This window comes from Cimex lectularius, unplaced genomic scaffold (genome assembly GCF_000648675.2).
Source record: "Cimex lectularius strain Harlan isolate CLEC.00 unplaced genomic scaffold, Clec_2.1 scaffold251, whole genome shotgun sequence".
NCBI lineage: Eukaryota > Metazoa > Arthropoda > Insecta > Hemiptera > Cimicidae > Cimex > Cimex lectularius.
In genome coordinates, this window is record NW_019394213.1 from 33,311 (window position 1) to 53,632 (window position 20,322).

General features: G+C 32.5%; 1 protein-coding gene and 1 pseudogene across 3 annotated transcripts; both read right to left on the minus strand.

Annotated features, from left to right (window-relative positions):
- Window positions 1-717: 717 nt before the first annotated feature.
- Window positions 718-1,758, minus strand: LOC106664412 (annotated as a pseudogene).
- A 6,982-nt stretch (window positions 1,759-8,740) lies between these two features.
- Window positions 8,741-17,129, minus strand: LOC106664202 (heat shock 70 kDa protein cognate 4). Of its 3 annotated transcripts, none has more exons than XM_014389679.2 (5): window positions 16,601-17,129; window positions 16,040-16,249; window positions 12,445-12,593; window positions 10,499-10,708; window positions 8,934-10,334 (listed from the first exon to the last, which is right to left on the minus strand). In XM_014389679.2, exons 2-5 carry the CDS (start codon window positions 16,242-16,244, stop codon window positions 8,934-8,936), a joined length of 1,965 nt encoding a protein of 654 aa, XP_014245165.1. In that variant the 5' UTR covers window positions 16,245-16,249; window positions 16,601-17,129. The 3 variants fall into 3 exon arrangements, with proteins under 3 accessions (XP_014245164.1, XP_014245165.1, XP_014245162.1); XM_014389676.2 differs by having other exon boundaries at window positions 10,493-10,708; XM_014389678.2 differs by lacking the exon at window positions 16,601-17,129 and having other exon boundaries at window positions 8,741-10,334; window positions 10,493-10,708; window positions 16,040-16,244.
- Window positions 17,130-20,322: the final 3,193 nt, after the last annotated feature.

Here is a 20,322-nt window from a genome sequence, read left to right on the forward strand (position 1 = left end):
CCAAAGCCTTACATAAAAAGATTAATTGATTGTCATACAACAAAATATTCAGCTCCTCGTCGAAATTACACTGCCCGTTTCTTGTTCACATAACTTTGTTATTTTTTGACCAATTTAAAATCCTATCGCACCATTGTTTTCAGCGTAAAAAAAAAAACCTTTAAAATTATGTGTCAGGATGTTGGGTCGTATTTAAAATTTTGATGTTCAACTGGTCCTGAGAGGCCCTGTACACCAGTTCTTCAAAAAAAAAAAGTAAAAATTCGAAACTAGTCTAAAAGTATTACCTATTTTGTTCCGTTAATACGTACCCGTTTGCACCATTGTTTTCTGCGTAAAAAATTCATTAAAATGATGTCAGGATACCGTTGTATTTGAAATTTTGAAGTTGAACCTGAAGTATCCTGTGTAGTATAATTTTTCTCCCAAAAAAGGTAAAAATTTGAAACTAGACTAAAAAATATTAAACAAGTATTTTTTGTTTTTTAATAGCGACATTGGTTCGAGACTAAATTCAGCCGGACCATCTAAAAAGAACGCCCTGTATAAGGTAAAGGTATATAAAAATCTCTATTTTTTTAACATATGTCGAGTGATTTGGATAAATTATTACTGAAATTTGTTCTAACTTCTCTGTATATAGATCGAGCCTACATTTTTTTTCATCCAGAAAAATAATTGAACCTGAAAAATCCACTGCAAAGGATAAAGAAAACCTACTTATAAAACAAATTTTATTGATTAATTACCTATAAACATTGGCGTAAATTATAGTTCATTGTGAAAATGAGGCTTCTTTGCGGAGAATGACGGATTGAAACGCAGCTCGCTCGTATGGTGAAAGAAAACCCCTTCGGCTGAAGTCCATTCGGTGGAAGAGTCGGCCCTGGAGCAGCCGACCACTTCCATCTGTCCGTCGATCGGGTGTCCGTACTGCTGTCCGCTGACTCCCAAGTAAACTGAAGTGTCCACGTGGAAAAGTCTGACAGTCGTGTCGGGATACCACGCCCCCGAGTCGCACTCGAGCAGCCAGTTATCACCCGAGTCGCCTTCGCCGGCAGTCCCGAAGGCAGCTATCTCTTGGTTCGAACCGGAAAGAGGAGAAGAGAAACGGTGCGAGTGGAGGTTCCGCCCCGTCGCCAAATGCTCCAGCCGGATGACGTCCCCGCAGGACAGTGGCCGCCCCCTGGGGCACAACTCGCCGGTCCTGTTCTTCACCACCCAGATGGAATTGCCGTCCTCGATGTGCTCTACGCCGGTCACTGACTGCATCTGGCTTCCGGAGGCGTAGGCGACTTCGTGAGAATGAAGCCGCACCCCGTATTTCCCGTTAATCAACTTCAAAACGCTACCGCACGTTATGTACTGGAAACCGATGCCAAACGGAAGAAGAGAAATGATCCAAACCAAATAACACGACGTATACATTTCCTCCTTTCAATAAAATAATGCTATTCACTTGACTGTCCCGATAAAACAAAAAAAATTGTTTTTGCGTTAGTCAGCTGATACAATTAAGCATCACAAACCATACAAATTTTAGAAAACATACAATAATTTGAATATTTTTAAAACGACAATTTTCAATGAACTAAAACAGTTGGGAAATACTAAAAGCAATCGAAATGAACAAGTCTCCGGGTCATGACCATATACCTTTTATAAAACATCTCAAACAATCTGTAATAACAAATCTGAAATTTTTGAACCACCCCTTCCCAAAAAATTAACATACATATGGTATATTTGAAGCTTGGCTAATAAAAAAAAATCTCAAATTAAAAGACGAATTTGTTTTAATATTTTCATTTCTTTGCCGGCCAGGTATCCGTCACACCACATTTTAATATTTAGTTTCTCATAATTAATTAATTTTCATTTGGTTTCTAAGAGCCCAATTATTTTATGTTTAATTATTTTTTCAAATGCAAGAATTTTATTTTAAAGATGTCATTTGGACTTCTAAGAGCCCAATGATTTAAGTTACAAAATAAATTCATATTAAGAAAAGAATCATTATTTTGTTTTAGATTTAATTTTTAATTTTAATTGTCATTTATTTTTCATTTGGTCTTCTAAGAGCCGAATTTTTTAAGTGACAAAATAAATTCATTTTAAGAAAAGAATCATGCTTTTATATTTAATTTTATAAATTTCTTTATTTTAATAGTATTTAATATGGACTTCTAAGAGCTCAATTTTTTTTCAAATTGCAGTAATTTTACTTTAAAATCCCAATTAAAAGAAGAATGATTATTTTGTTTTTAGATTTAATTTATATAATTTTTAATTTTAACTGTCATTAATTTTCATTTGGTCTTTTAAGAGCCCAATGATTTAAGTTACAAAATAAATTCATATTAAGAAAATAATCATCATGCTTTTATATTTCCTTTTATATTTTTTTATTTTAACCGTATTTAATTTTAATATTAACTCTTAAGAGCCCAATTATTTTATTTTTTTCAAATTGCAGGAATTTTACTTTAAAATCCTCACTAAAAGAAGATTCATTATTTTGTTTAGATTTAATTTTTAATTTTAATTATCATTAATTTTTCATTTGGTCTTCTAAGAGCCGAATTTTTTAAGTGACAAAATAAATTCATTTTAAGAAAAGAATCATCAGGCTTTTATATTTAATTTTATGCATTTCTTTATTTTAACAGTATTTAATATGGACTTCTAAGAGCCCAATTTTTTTTTCTTCAAATTGCAGTAATTTTACTTTAAAATACTCATTAAAAGAAGAATGGTTTTGTTTTTAGATTTAATTTTTAATGTTAACTGTCATTCATTTTCATTTGGTCTTCTAAGGGCCCAGTTTTAAGAAAAAAATTAATTCTTAAAGGGATATTTTATAACGGAAAATTTTGAGACTTATTTGTCTTTTTTAATTTTTTTAGTTTTGTTTAAAAAAATGTATAAAAGAAACAAATTCCATGTTATACTTACGTCTTTTATAAACGTAGATTCTGATGATGGGTCTAAATTCCCGAAACGACCGAATAAATGTAAATTTGGAGTGGGGGCCGCAATGGTTTAGAAGTGGCAAGGTACTAGTAGTACTACTCATCAAGGTAAAGGTCTTGGGTTCGAACCCACGACATTCTACTCCGAGGGTTTAAATAAATTCATACCCTCTTTAAAAAAATGTTTAAATAAGTAATAAATTTAATTTTTACTTATTCAAAAATCGTGAGATGCGGTCTGGTGTGATGTAGGTTTCAGAAAAACATTTTCTTTTTCGGGCCAACGTTTCGATCTTTATTGAGATCATCTTCAGGGCCTGAGATTTACAGGATCCTGAAGATGATCTCAATAAAGATCGAAACGTTGGCACGATAAAAAAAAATGTTTTTCTGAAACCTACATCACACCAGACCGCATCTCACGATTTCTGAATAATTATCAATTAACGGTCACTAATCACCACAAATTTAATTTTTACAAAAACCACAAAATAAATTAAAAGTGGATTCATTTTGCTTTTATATTTCATGTTATTTCATTTTTATTTTAACAGATTAATTTTCATATGAACTAAGAGCTCAATTATTTTATATTTTTTTAAAAAATACTTTTTCCTGTTTTTTTTAATGCTTTATGAAAGGGTTAATTAATAATGAAAATGGTTCATTTGAAATTAAAGTTAATTTGAGTTAATGAGTTAATTTGAAATTAAAAAGGGATAATTTGACAGAAAAACGCTAAATAATCGCGGCGCTACGGTTATGTTAAACCTGAAAGACTAGAACGTTGACACGGCTTATCAAACATATTTCGTCTCCCGTTTACTAACTGGGAAAATAAGAGACTTGGCGGACCCTGTACTGGAATAAATAAGACGAGGGCAATCGTTCAACAATTCCGGCCCATAAGGTCTCGCAAAATTGGCTATTCGCAGTCTAATTGGGAACGAATATTCTCCCAATCTGAAATTTTTTCGACTTACCTAACGACATATTTGTTTTTTCCAGGGTTATAACCGAAACTATTCGTAAACGGAAATTATAAGTTAAAAAGTAATTCCAACACAGTGTACGTACTGCGTTTAACGAGTGCTAAACGTGGAACAATAGCACCAGCTAATTAATGAGGCCGTAAAAGTTTATTAACTCTTTGTCACGGAAAGAACATTTCATGTAGTTGTGTAAATGACAGAAAACTCTCAAACATATTTCATGATTGATGACCCAACAAGTTTTTTTTTATTTCTCTAGAATTACATCAGTAGATCTGATTTAAATATTTTTATTGATAATTTAAACACAACTTTTTTTTTTCGACTAATGTTCGTGAGCGATGATTAGACTTAGTATAAATTTCTCGCTGAAAGTAGGAAGACCTTGGGAATTAAGTGGTTTAACGATTCCAAGAATCTAGGCAGTCATTCCCAATTATACCGTAACTACACCATTTTGTGAGACTTTTACGACCTGAATAGGCGAACGTTTGTCCTCGGCTTATTCATCACTGGTCATACAGGGTCCGTCTAGCCTCGCTTTATCTCACCTGACCACGGTCGAAATATGACAGGCCGTGCAACGGTCTTTGTTCTCTATTAAATCTCAAGGCGAAGAGCCTCTCTCCTTGTTTTTTTAACAATCGCCTCGTTCGGAACGTTAATTTTTTTGTTAATTATCCAAAAGCCTATCGCAGTTTTAAATCATTCGCAAAAAAGAGATTTACCTTAAAAACTAGTTTCGATATGAATTCAAGAGCATTCAGAGTTCAATAACGGTTCAATAATCCGACAGACCTCGGGTCGACGATCAAAAGAAAATTATTGTTGGACTCAAGATGATTCTACCATGTCAGAAATTATTTATCAATTCTACTCGGCTCAGAACTAAATTTGAACAAAAACCAACACTACCGACACAGATTTTAAAATTATTTACTTTAAATTTCACACTGACAAGTAAAATTTTTAAGGTAGGATTATCGGTGGATTGCGCCATCAAATGTTAGGTTAATTAATTATTACTACTGTAAACAGACAACATGTACCAATTGTAATGTCTAATGAGAAAAAATGACCAAATAAATAAATACAAAACAAACTTGAAGGTTTTCCTCGAGAAAGAATGCTAAGGCATTTTTTTACACACTTCCGTCTGGTGAATACATCGCCAGAAACAAAGTGATCCTTCTCTTAATATGATTTTTATAATGTAAAAAAATGACTTAAAGACCGTATGAAAATTAATGGCAGTTGAAAGTAAAATTTATCTAAAATTGAATATAAAATGAAGTAATAATTCTTCTTTTAATGTGAATATTTTAAAATAAAATTCCTGCATTTGAACACAAAATATTTAAAAAAATAATTGGGTGCTTAGAAGACCATATAAAAATGAATTAGAATTAAAATTAAAAATTAAATTAATAAAAAATAAAACAAGGATTATTCTTTTAATTTGAAAAATGTGATAATTTTTTTTACAATTATTTGTTTTTATTTCATTTTAAATTTTAATTGTAATTAATTTTCAAATGTTTTTCTAAGAGTCAAATTATTGGGTCGTCCGGAAAATAATGCAGGATTTTGGTATTAAACAAAAAAAAAGAAACTAGTTACTTTAAAGCAATGTTCTTTAATCAAAATAATTTCCCATACTCTCAATACATTTNGAAATTATTTTGATTAAAGAACATTGCTTTAAAGTAACTAGTTTCTTTTTTTTTGTTTAATACCAAAATCCTGCATTATTTTCCGGACAACCCAATAGAACGAGTTCATTTGATGAATGAAGGAATAATTTGAAATTAAAAAGGGTCTAAGTGAAGGTAAAAAAATTTAATTCGAATGTAAAAAAAAGGATAAGTTGAAATTAAAAATAGTTAATTTAATGCAAAAAACTTGTTTTGAAACATTTGAAAAGAAAATACGACCATAATATTTGTACTGTAAAACGTTTTCAATTCTTGCTTATACATTATATCAAAATTTACCGTTTTAAAAATTTTGTCTTTTTTCCCATTTGGGAGCTATTAATATAATTAATTTATTTTACATTATAATATAATTCTTGAATACAAGTTGTAAAAAGCAAAAACTATCACTAAAAACTGTAATAAATAGTACAAGTGGGTGGCATTTATTGTTTTGTTGTTTGGATAACCAGTCTCCGTGACGAACTTCCAGTAATAATTGTAATAATAAACGGAGAATGAATAAATAAAATTAAAAACTAATAACAATGCGTACTGAAAACGAGTTATTCTGCATCGGCAGTTATTTTGTTTTCTCCAGACGTTTTGGCTATGAAAGAAATGCCAGCTTCTTTTAAGAAAGTTTTGGATGGGCCAGTTTAAATTAATAATTATATCAAGTTGTGGCCATTGAAGTCAAGACTTTTCTCATGTGTCGATATGGGAAGCCTTCATCATTCCCAGCTTCCCACCAGTCAGGTGGCTTTCTCGTGCGAAAGCACTTTCACGATTAGTCTTTCTCTGTTTATTGGACTACAATTTCAAATTGGCCAACAGTTTCAATGATGAAAAGTGGCAATAATCAGCCAAATATTTATATAAAACTATCTTTCTTTGCAAGGGGAGAAACATTTTTCGATGCATATGACAAAGTTCATGCCTTTAAAATTTTTAGTTTATAACAACAAATTATGTCCAGGCTCTCCCCTCGAAGCTGGAGGCAGGAAAGCGAGAACGGATAGTTCAGTCTAGCCTAGGCATTGGAAGAAAAACAATAAGAAAAAATCCAGATGAAAGCCAGTCTAATCGGATTTGTGTCCACTTTGATTTTTATTAGTATAAATTATTTGTTGTGTGGTCCATTTTCATTTATAGTTTATTGTTTGGTATTTTCCATTTTGGTTATCAAGGTTGATTATTTTAATTTTGCCCTTCAGGCCCATATTATTCCCATAGTATCTAATTATTCTTATATTGTTAGTTTGTAAGCAAAGGTTCATGTTTTGTTGTTTTATATTTTTTATATAACGTGTCTTGATTCATAAGGAAATACATTTTTGTTTTAAAAGAAACAAAATAGAGGTGTCCCTCTGCAATTGTGTTCATAATTTATTTCAAATCAAAATTCCTTTGATTTTGAGGCAGTCACCGGCCTCAAGTGGGTTAATCAAACCTAAAAAAACGGAATATACTCATTCCTTAAAGGACCCACAAGTTTTGGGTTGAATCTGTTGAGAAGGCCAAACGTGGTGTTTTCGTTATTTGTTTTATGAATTTTACAAAGAAAACAAAAGGGGGAGCTTGCGAACGGAACATGTTGATTGATGAAATATGTGAAATATGTTTCAAAGTTGGGAGATGTCCGTTTTGCACTACTTACTTAAATACTCGAACAGCTCGAGATACAATGATGCAAGACCATGAATGGGTGGACAAACCGTTTTCTGTTTCAACAAACTAATCTTCAACTAAATACTAATTTTAATGGACATTAATTCAGAATCCATCTTGAAAATAAAGTAGATTCCAGCCCAATGCCCTATTTTTTTACTCAGTCTGGAAAACAAATTTCAACATTCGTTGAAAAAGCCAACTGTTCTCCAGTTTGCCTCAACTTCCTATCCAAAAAAGGATTTTCTGTCCTGTAGTCTGTACAGCCGTCTAAATACCAAACATGGCATCCGTCTCCAGCTATCAAAAATTAATTCCAATGTATCCAAACGGGCAGGCTAAAAAAACAGCCTCACTCTTCCCAATAATTCATTAATCATTAATCTTCAAATTATTACTTTTTTAATTAACTGGGGTTTTACATAGATTCCATTTTGTCCAATTTGATTTTTGTTCTGGATTTTGTAAAGTATGTCAATCTGTTTATTTCAGGGATATCCCTCTGAGCTCGGAATGGACTGGCTATAAAAACTATGTACTACATATACTACAAGTATATAATTTTAAATGCGAAGGGTCCTCTGACAAAGTTTGGGCTTTAGAATTTTTATTGAAAAACTGCATTTCATAAAAGAAACAAATTGATAATACGTTCACACCAAGTAAAATTGAAACCAATAAGAAAAAAAAATGATTAAAATGATCTAAATGATCAGACCTATTGCTCTCGTTTTGAACACTTTTTTAATCATTTCTAGCTATTTTCAAATTTGATCTTTTTGTACCTCCTGATCAAGTTTTTACATACATTCTGTTACAAACCAGACTAGTTTTACTGCTTGTATCTACATTGTTATATTCTATATTTTTGACTAAAAATGCATTTTCTCTAATCCTAACACAGCTCTCGTTCCTACTTAGGTTCAGACTAATAAGGCTTGAATTATGAACCGTTTTCAATTTTATTTTTAATATTTACTTTTTGTACTGAAAGGATAAAAAATTAAGGCAAAATGCTCAGTCAATATGATAAAAAAAACATTAGTCAAATTATTTAATAATGTTAATAATAGTTTCAAGTTAGACCACAGTTCAACTTTTATCCCATTTGAAATTGTTAAAAAAAAAGCAGAGGTCAGAGTTTGGAATTAATAAAAGACTGTGCAAATAAGACATATTTTAATATCTTATTCACAGAGGGTTATTATAAAAAGATTGTACATGATCATGAATTCCCATCACAAGCAATCGCTATTGATTATATTACGCTCTGAAAGACTAAAATGTGTTTCTAGACTAGATCTCACTGACTTTTAATTATATACAAAGGAAACAAACGGAATGTAAACAAGGAAAATTAACTAGGGCAAGGTAGGTTTTTTTTTCATAAAAGAAAAAAAAAAGAAATATAAAAAATGAACGAAAAATTTAGATTGTAATTTAGATGCCAGAAAGTAAAACATTTGGTTCAAAATTCTATTATTTGAAAATAATAGTTACTGTTTAAGTTTACAAAATGAAAGATGATAACAATAGGAAAAAATACTGATTCAGCAAGTTAGGTCATGGCAAAATTGTAGTTTAAGGAATTTGGAACTGCCAGATTAATCGACTTCTTCGATGGTTGGGCCTGAGCCAGCAGCACCGCCGGCACCAGGAGCCCCACCAGGACCACCTGGGAAGAAACCTCCTGGGAATCCGCCAGCAGCACCTGGTGGTGGAGCTCCACCGCTCTGGTACAATTTGTTGACAATCGGAGTGCAGAGCTGTTCCAATTCCTTCTGCTTGTGTTCAAACTCTTCTTTTTCAGCGAGTTGGTTGGCGTCGAGCCATTGAATGACCTCGTTGCATTTTTCCAAAATAGTGGTCTTGTCGGCTTCGGAGATTTTATCCTTGAGTTTCTCATCTTCCACAGTGCTCTTCATGTAGAAGCAGTAAGATTCGAGGGCGTTCTTGGCAGAAATGACGGCCTTCTGTTTTTCATCTTCTGCCTTATATCTTTCAGCGTCGTTGACCATCCTTTCGATTTCCTCCTTACTCAATCGTCCTTTGTCGTTGGTGATGGTAATCTTGTTCTCTTTGCCAGTAGATTTTTCAATGGCGGTGACGTTAAGGATACCGTTGGCATCGATGTCAAATGTCACTTCGATTTGTGGGACGCCACGAGGTGCCGGTGGAATGCCAGTGAGTTCAAACTTTCCGAGTAAATTGTTGTCTTTTGTCATAGCACGCTCCCCTTCGTAAACTTGAATCAATACTCCAGGCTGGTTGTCAGAGTATGTGGTGAATGTCTGAGTTTGTTTGGTAGGAATGGTGGTGTTCCTCTTGATCAGAGCAGTCATCACTCCTCCAGCTGTTTCGATACCGAGAGACAGAGGTGTGACATCGAGCAAGAGGAGATCTTGTACTTCTTCAGATTTATCACCCTGCAAGATGGCAGCCTGGACAGCAGCACCATACGCTACTGCTTCATCAGGGTTGATGGATTTGTTTAGTTCCTTGCCATTGAAGAAATCTTGCAGGAGTTTCTGTACTTTTGGAATACGGGTGGAACCTCCGACGAGCACAATGTCGTGGATTTGGGCTTTGTCCATTTTAGCATCCCTGAGTGATTTTTCTACAGGTTCCATCGTGCTTCTGAACAGATCGGCGTTCAGCTCTTCAAACCTGGCTCTTGTGATCGATGTGTAGAAGTCCATACCTTCATAGAGGGAATCGATTTCGATACTGGCCTGGGTCGAGGAAGAAAGAGTTCTCTTTGCCCTTTCACAGGCAGTTCTCAATCTCCTGAGAGCCCTCTTGTTCTGAGTAAGATCTTTTTTGTATTTACGCTTGAATTCCTGAGCAAAGTGATTAACCATCCTGTTGTCGAAATCTTCACCTCCCAAATGAGTGTCTCCAGCTGTGGACTTGACTTCGAAAATACCATCTTCAATCGTCAAAATGGACACGTCGAAAGTACCACCTCCGAGATCGAAAATAAGGACGTTCCTCTCTCCGGCTCCCTAATAGAAATGGAAATGAGCAAAAATAATATTTAAAAATTAAGAACACTTGTAAGTACGTTACGTATAAATCAGCATTTTGGAATCAAAGGAGGCATGCAGACACCATCACCATGAGTTAAGCGTACATCAATTAAAAAAGGTATACTTCTCATTACCGTTACCTTCTTGTCGAGCCCATAAGCGATGGCTGCAGCAGTCGGTTCATTAATAATACGAAGGACGTTAAGGCCAGAAATGGTTCCAGCATCTTTGGTAGCTTGCCTCTGAGAATCGTTGAAGTAGGCAGGGACTGTAACTACGGCGTTGGTGACCGTTTTTCCAAGGTAGGCTTCAGCAGTTTCCTTCATTTTGGTGAGGACCATGGAACTAATCTATTAAAAACAGAAACAATATAATATATATATAAGCAATTATTCATTTTATTTAGACAATAGGAATTTAATTTAATTGGCTCAGAATTGTTTCAGTTTTCATCACCGTAATATTTCAGCGGTGTCCTAAGGTCAACAGGTATATCTTCACTGCCAATTAATACTAAGTTTAAAGTTACAACTTAATTTATTTCATAGTTTATTAAAGTAAAAATAATTCCCGTCATGTCCCTTAACGACAATGGTCTGTCAAATCAATTTGCACTTTTTTTCATATTTTCAATTAAAAAGGTGAACCATACCAGGATTTTAACCCAGAGCCACTAGTGTGGTAAATACTTTTTTCCTTAGTTTCTACTTTTTACACTTTTAAATTTAAGACATATTGGCTCTGAATTATTTAAGTTTCCATCACCGTAATATTTCAGCGGTGTCCTAAGGTCAACAGGTATATCTTCATTGCCAATAAATAGTACTAAGTTTAAGGTACAATTTAATTTATTTCATTAAAGTACAATTCCTGTCATACAGAGGTTTAATGTATAAGAATAAATCAAACCACTTACCATAATTTTTACGTATTAATTTCAACGAAAAATACACTCAGGATAACCCACAATTTGAACTCTTACTACGCCCAACCACCGGCCAATGCAGTCCCCCAAGATTTAATTTCTCCTAACTTTTTAATAATTGAGACACATTGGCTCTGAATTATTTCCAGGTTTCAATCACCGTAAATATTTCAGCAGTGTCCTAAGGTTAACAGGTATATCTTCATTGCCAATAAATAATACTAAGTTTACCAGTACTAAGTTTAAGGTACAACTTAATTTATTATTTACATTAATTATATTAATTTTAATTAATTTATTTATTATTCATTAAAGTACAATTCCTGTCATACAGGGTGGCTTAACATTAACTATGAGTCAAATCATTGTTTTTTTTTTGCTTTATTATCAGGGTGCAGATAGCATGACACTACTACCTACCTAACCACTCCGTCAATGCACCCAAAAAAAAAAAATTTAGTTTCTATTATCTAAATTTTTGAAATTTAAGACACATTGGCTCAGAATTATTTCAAAGTTTTCATCACCGTAAATATTTCAGCGGTGTCCTAAGGTCAATAGGTATATCTTCATTGCCAGTAAATAGTACGTAGTAGTATAAAGTTTAAGTTATAACTTAATTTATTTCATTTCATTACAGAACAAATTCCCTAATTAAAATAAATTACATAATAAAATTAAATTGCAACATGTCACCAGGAACTGAATTTTAAATTGCAACATGTCATCAGGAACTGAATTTTATGTCATACTCCAGTGGTGTAGTAAACAAACTTCACTGCCAAGGTGAAGTTAGACAAGCAGGAAAACAAATGATGAAATGAGGAAGAAAATCAGGAAGAATTTGATCAAGATATAACAAAGGTCGTCCAACAAGCTAAATATGGTCACATCTGACCTCACACGAACCCTGACTATATATGGACGGCTGAGGGATACCAACTTCTATAAACTTTTCACTACTCTAATTATATTTGAAACCATTAAGAAATGAGCTGTAGCTCTACTAGGAGACCTAAGTGACCAAAGATGATCACAAGGCACTATGAGCGAGCATTTAATTTTGCAACTGGCCAATAATACTTTCCTGATTGAGAAAGCACTGAATTTGTAATAAACCATTGCAATAAAATATAAAATTATTGAGGCAACGATACTTACTTCCTCGGGGAAGAAAGTCTTATTCTCTCCTTTGTACTGGACTTGGATCTTCGGTTTTCCGCCGTCACTCACGACTTCAAATGGCCAATGTTTCATGTCAGACTGGACGGTGACATCTTCAAATCTTCTCCCAATCAACCTTTTGGCATCTGAAAAATTAATTCAATTTTTAACAATTTATCTTTATTTAAAAAAAAATTAAAAATGGAATTGAAGTTGTCATAACTCGTAAGATGTGAATATTTTAAGATTCAAAAATAAACTATTCATAGTTTTGAATTTTTTAAAATTCAAAAATAAATTATCCATAAGTAATAATTCCTAAAGAAACTTTGTCCCTAGTTAAAGCACGTACTTAAAAAAAATATTAAAAAAAAAAAAAAAAAAAAAGTGAATTTATCAAGTAAAAAGTTACTCAGCATTACACAATTGTTTTTATCTTATCAAATTAAGGTTTATCACAGTGAAAATAAATGAGTTGTCTAACCTGAGATGTGTCATACTTTACTGCCAACTAATATCACAAAAATGCAACAGAAAAAATGAATGTCTTGTGTGCAGCAGCTAAATGAATGTTATCTTTTTGGTGAACGCAAATTAATTTTAATTGTCATTGCAACCAGTCCCCGATTGATAAAAGTTATCAGTCGCAGCTGATTATCAAAATAACACTATTAACGGTCAAGAAAAAATTTATAGGCCTAAGAAAACTGATTTTTTTTCTTTTTTTAACGGCTCCTCTTCAAATCAAACATTGTGTAATAATAATAATAATAATAATAATAATAATAATAATAATAAATCTTAGCCGTTAAAACGCCCTTAAAAATTAATAATAATAATAGNATCATTGAATGCCTGCTAATGTTTGAATAAAAGTTGTGCGTGCAAGATTTCTTTTTTTCAGAGGTTTTTGAGGTTGCCGGAGCGGAAAAATGAAATGGAAGAAAATACAAATTGCGGGGGAATAAACTGCAATGCCCAAAATCGCAATTTAAATAAGAAAAATAGCTCCCTCCAAAAAAAAAGAAGATAAAGATAAAGAAATGTTATTGTGTTTTGTTTCTTATTATTGTTATGTAAAATTAGTTTATGTATCATATTTGAATGGAAGAATAAAAGGATAAGGATGAGCCAATACTCATGCTGAGACTGTTGCTAAGACTAGTACTAATACTAATAATAATAATAATGGAGTCGCATTATTATTATTAGCCATACAAGCCTACGGGGAATTTTTAAATTATGGAACAAAAATTCACAATTCTAATTTTTTAAAAAAACAGAAATAAATTTTATAATTTTATTAAATTTTATGCAATTTAAAATGGGAATTTTGTATACATTTGGCCTTCCGAATTAAGAATTTTGAAAAGAAAAATTAAAGTTTGGATGGCAATAGGATAAATTAGATTACGAGTGAATATTTGGAGTCAGAGCTTTATAGCACTCAGAAGAGATATAGCTAACCTAAGATAGAAGGTTTGGATGTTAGGGCGTGAAATGACCTTAGCCGTTAAAACGCCCTTAAAAATTAATAATAATAATAATAATAATATTTCAAGTGGTTAATAATGTGTGGTGGTTAGTGACCGTTAATCGATAATTATTCAGAAATTGTGAGATGCGGTCTGGTGTGATGTAGGTTTCAGAAAATTATTTTCTTTATCGTGCAAACGTTTCGATCTTTATTGAGATCATCTTCAGGGTTTAAAGTGTTTGTCTTCTGTGTAATTGTGCCATTCTTGCGTGTCGTGTGGCACTGTGTATTATAATACAGAGAACAAAAACATTTATTTTAAATGTTAAATAAATATATAACAATGTTTAATTAAGACAAAAAGGCAATTGACAAACTTTGCCAGCAAATGACTAGTAATCTATCAATTATGATAAAAGTCAAAGAATTAAAAAAGTCAAAAGATGTTCAAATTCATCCTGTTGGTTATAGTGAACAGAGGTGAGTGGGATGTGCAAAAGCTTTTTTCAAAAAAATAAATAAAACATTTCATCCTGTAAATCTACAAAACATGTAACTGTTAAACGTATAACTATTTACAGTTGGATTTAACAATTTAAAATCAAATATTGTAAAATAAATAAAAAATTCAATGTAAATAATTAGATAAGAAATAATTTAACATGATTTAGGCAGCTTTAACACTAGTGATTGATAGGGGGTGGACCCTAAAAAGAAAATATATAAAAAATAAAGAGAAAAATGACTTAATTCACTCTGTAGTTAATAAAAACTTACGGCATTGTGTAATGTGTTTAAAAGCATCAAAACAAGATTCATCCTGTGTAAAGCTGCACAACATGGAACTTGTATAATGTATAAAAATTTAAGCTTGGATTTAACTGTTTGAAATTAAATACTGTTATAAATAAAAATGATTGGTAAATTTAATTTAATGTTTTAAAGTAAATATTTGATGATTGAATACTTTTAACATGGCATGGGCAGCTTTAACCATAGTGGTTCTTTCGATAAAAAATAAATAAATAAAAAAATGAATATGTTAAAAAGAAACCTCGATATAACATAAAAAAGAAAAACCAACAAAGGAACCAAATCTAAAATAAAGAGAAAAAATTACCAAATGCATTCTGTAAGTATTAAAAATTTAATAAGTGCAATGTGTAAAAGCATTAAAAAATACATAAATTAAATTAAATTAAAAAATAAAATTTTAAAGGGAGTTCATCCTGTAAAGCTTCGCAAGATGGAATTTGTTTATAATTTTTTTTTGTGTGTAAATAATTTGAGGCATAAATAATGCGATTTAGGCAGCTTTAACTCTAGTGGTTGTTTGCCATAAAAATAATAATAAAGAATAAAAAAAGATATCCAAAAGTGAGATGTTAAAATGAACCCGGGATATAATATAAAAAGAAAACAACAAAAAAGGAACCTAAAATATATGAAAAAAAAGAAGAAAAAATGACGAAATTTAAGCTTTAAACAAGCTTAAAATTTAAAAGAGTGGATTGTGAAATGCGCAAAAGCATTTTTTTTTAAATAATTTAAACAGGATTCATCACATAAAGCTATATAAGATCGGACTTGTTTTAATATATAAAAGGCTCGAATTTAAATATTTAAAATGAAACATAATGAAAGAGAAATTTTAACACCAACAAAGTAAAGGATGAGGAAGAAGGAACCCTAAAATGGTAAAATCTTAAATTTAACGTGTTTTTAATTTTTTAATTTAACGTGTTTAATTTTTTGTTTTATGCCAACGGAAATAAAGAGAACAAAAACTATACTGTAAAGTCAGGTCGAAAAGAAATTGTGAACACAAAAATTTGGCGGCAATTGAGAAGTAGTCCCTAATAATTACAGGTGGGGTAGGGCGCAAAAAAAACACGTTGGTCTTCTAAAATAAAAAATCTGTATAAATTATACACAAAAGGAATACCCAAGGTTGTGCAACTTGGGCAGGGGAAAATGAAGGAAAACAAGTCGTTGTGCAACTTAGGCCGAGAGAAAAAGTTGAATCACCGGCCGAGGCCAGCAACGCCATAGGTGAGGGTTGCACGTGCACGTGGCGTGCTGTAAAATTTAATTTTTTTTCAACAAAAAAATTACCGAAAATTGTGTTGTTTGGGTTCATCGCGACCTGGTTCTTGGCGGCGTCGCCGATCAGACGTTCCGTGTCTGTAAAGGCGACATAGCTGGGTGTCGTCCTGTTACCCTGGTCGTTGGCGATGATCTCGGCCTTTCCATGCTGGAATACACCGACGCAGGAGTAGGTCGTGCCGAGATCGATTCCGACTGCTGGAACTTTGGCCATTTTATCTGTAAAAAAATATCCTTTCAGTGAAAAAAAATAAAACGAAACTATTGAACGGATTACGTCAGCGCGAATTTATCTCGACCTTGACTTGCTCAAGTGCTTGGAATATTATAAATTGTTTTATTTTACTAATTAACAATACTCTCAAAATGTTTAAATAACAAAGACGACTAAATTTCAGAAAAAAATTGAAAATTAAAAACAAATGGCGTCAGGAAACAAAATCTTACGAAAAGCACATGGCGAGGTGAAAAATTAACAATTCAAAAAACCTCTCTCAAGATTCTATTTAATAAAATTAAAAGAATAAAGTAACAAATAAAGAAATCTACAATAGTTTAAATAAATCGTACCTTGTTTAAATAAATTAAAAGTGTTTTCCTATTGGTAGAATGTGGTCTTGGTTTGCCGCAACGATCGCTCGGGCGTCTGACGTGAAAATGAGGACGATATCCGGCGATTAGGGCTCGAGCTGGGTAGGGTCGATGCGCTTCTAGAACGTTCTAGAACTTTTGACCAATCGCGTCGACGGTTGAACGGAAGCGGCCAACGGATTGGACGAGGCAGCAAATCGATTCACAGCTCTTTTGATCGAAAGACCAACTTTTTTCTCTTTAATTATCCCGTAATCGTTTAACTTTTCTCACCGGTTCGCGTTTTTCCTTTCCAACGATTTTTACCCTTTTCGATCCACTATAAAAACATATGGGACAAACGTGTAAATATTTTGTCATACTGAACAAAAAAAAATCCATTGGAACTACTTGCCCTCTTTCAAACACATTAAAAAAAATATTACATTAAAAAAATAATAAAAAAATCCCTTATCGATTTTGTATTTTAGAATAGAAAGATATAATGTCTAGTCAGCATACGAATTATGGCAAAAGGTCTAGAACGTTCTCGTACGGTGGGAGTGTGAAACTACGTCCTAATCCTAACAATAAAAAAAAAATTCCCGTCAAAATTCAAGGGGATATGATTCTGAGACGAATTAATCTTACGACCACGTGTAAAATAGATAAAGAAAAGTTGTTTGTACTAAAAAGAAGAAGGCAAACATGTATTTCCCATTATTCACAGATAAGTTTTTACAGGATTTTGTTTCGATACCAAAATACAAGGAAGTGAAAGAGTTCACAACCTGCAATTCGTATAAAAATTATAAAAAGATTCAGTTTGAGGGTTTTTGTTCCTTTTGTTTGTGAAATTACATTCCAACCACTTGTACATGGGTAGATTCTAAAATGGTTCTCTTTGGGGCTTTGTTCTTTTCTCCAACCACGTGTTGAGTGTATGAAACGTATTTTCCATTATTCACAGATATTTACATTTTTACACTTTCGTTTCAACATCAAAATACAAGAAAGTCAAAGAGTACATAAAGTGCAAATCATATGAAAGTTATAAGAACATTCAATGTGATGGTTTTTGTCCTCTCATGATGTGAAATTATATTCCAACCACGTCTAGATGGCTACATTCTAAAAGAGTTCACTTTATGGCTTCGTTATTTTCCTCAACCACGAGTAGAGTATACATACTTTGATCAAGAGAAAAGTGGTTTATACTAAACAATAGAAGACAAACATGTATTTTCTATTATTCACAGTATATAAGTTTTTACAGACTTTCGTTTCAACATCAAAATACAAGGAAGTCAAAGAGTACATAAAGTGCAAATCATATAAAAGTTATAAGAAGATTCAATTTGAGGATTTTTGTTCATTTTGCTCTCTCATGGCGAGAAATTACATTCCAACCATGGGTAGATATAATAATATAATAACATATTTTATGGAATAAATCCAATTTACAAAAAAATGTTTAAATATAGTAATATACAATGTGAAAGCAAAAATAAGAAAACAAAGAAAAAATTACTTAAGTATTAAACAATATGTAAAGTAAGAAAATAGCTTAAAACAATGTTTCATATAAATATACTTTTAAAAAAGATCACATTTATTTTAAATTGTCATTGTAAAATAATATAACATATTTTAAATATTATGTAGGAAATCTGTAGGAAAATGCTTGAGACAAAAATCATGGGAATAAGGGTGGCATTGTGTTGGGTGAAAGGGCATGCAGGCTTATGGCAAAATGAAACGGAGGACGCACTTACAAAGGAGGCTGCAACATCTGGTCCAACCCTTGACATTAAAATTCCTAAACATGACGGGAAAAACTTTTTGGAAAAAAGTTGGCAATTATTACAGGTCACTGTTCCTTGAGCTCAAGAAAAAGCCATGGTTTTTGGAAAGCGATAGCCCAGAAGGAATGTCAAAGGAGTTCTATTCTACTGTTTTTAGNCCCCCCCCCAAAAAAAAAAATTATGTAATTAATATTAAAAAAATACATACAAATATGTTGATTAAATATGTGAACAGGTACAGAAGTGCAAGTTAAATAATTTATATGAAAAATATTTTATTTTTATAGAAATAATGAATATCTTAAAATATACATAATAATTCAAGATTTAACATGTCTGCACACGACTGAAGAATAATGAAAAAAAATAGAATTAAAAAATTTTAAGATTTGGAAAGTTATTGGCTGATTGTCATCATTCTGTCAGGAGAAAGTCTACCTGTCTATAGAGGAAGTAAATTTCTTTTGTTACTGTTCAAATTCTACGTCTATTTCTATTAGGTTGTTTATTATGGGCATTTTTAGGTCTAAAAAGTTCAAACAACCATCTTTGTTAATTTCCAATGTATTGGGTTGTCCGGAAAATAATGCAGGATTTTAAGTTTTCATTAAAAAAAATCTATATAAAATATTCTGTTTACGTTTACAGGATTACTCATTTGTATGAATGTCAACACTTATTAATCCTCTTCCAAATGATATTGTTTGTTTACCTCTGTAGCATTCCGCTACTTGGAAATAATTCAGTCATCCTTATAATGTCAAAGCGAGAATTTCGTACGATTTTCTTTTACGAGTTTAAACTCGGCCGAAGCGGAGCCCAAACGGCTAGAAACATTAACCAAGTCTGGGGCGAGGGTTGTGTTAATGAGTGCACTGTGCAAAGGTGGTTTAAAAAATTTCGGGAGGGAGATTTCAGCCTTGAAGATGAAGAAGGTCGTGGAAGGCCTTCCTCTCTTAATGATGATGTTCTGCGATCAGTGGTGGAAGAAAACCCCAAAACAACTGTTCGAGAACTTGCAGAGCAACTCAAAGTCAGTAAAACGACCGTCGCTGACCACCTCAAGGCGATTGGAAAAGTGAAAAAACTCGAAAATTGGGTTCCACACTCATTAAACGATCGCCAAAAAAATCAGCGCTTTGATGTTTGTGCATCACTTCTTTGTCGAAACAAAAATGACCCATTTCTGGCCAGAATTGTTACATGTGACGAAAAGTGGATTCTCTACGATAACACTAGACGTTCTGGACAGTGGCTCGACAAAGGAGAAGCTCCAAAGCCCCCAACTCATCAAAAAAAGGTAATGGTTACGGTATGGTGGGCTTCATTTGGTTTAATACACTACAGCTTCTTAAATCCTGGCGAAACCATCAATGCTGAATCATACTGTAACCAAATTAATACCATGCATCAGAAATTGGCAGTAATGAAGCCCTCTTTGGTCAATCGGAAAGGGCCCATTTTGTTGCATGACAACGCTCGACCACATGTGTCACGTGTAACGTCACAAAAATTATTGGAGCTTGGCTATGAAACTTTGCCTCACCCACCCTACTCTCCGGACCTCTCGCCTACTGACTACCATTTTTTTAGACACCTGGACCACTACTTACAACACATAATATTCAAAAATCAAACGGAACTGGAAAATGCATTTATTGACTTTATCAATTCTAAAAATTCTGAATTCTACTCAGACGGAATTAATAAGTTACCAACACGTTGGGAGAAATGTATTGAGAGTATGGGAAATTATTTTGATTAAAGAACATTGCTTTAAAGTAACTAGTTTCTTTTTTTTTGTTTAATACCAAAATCCTGCATTATTTTCCGGACAACCCAATAAAATTTATATTACGGTGTAGAGAATTAATCATTTGGAGGAATTCTTTTTTTTAGTTAGCAGGTGTTAATGGA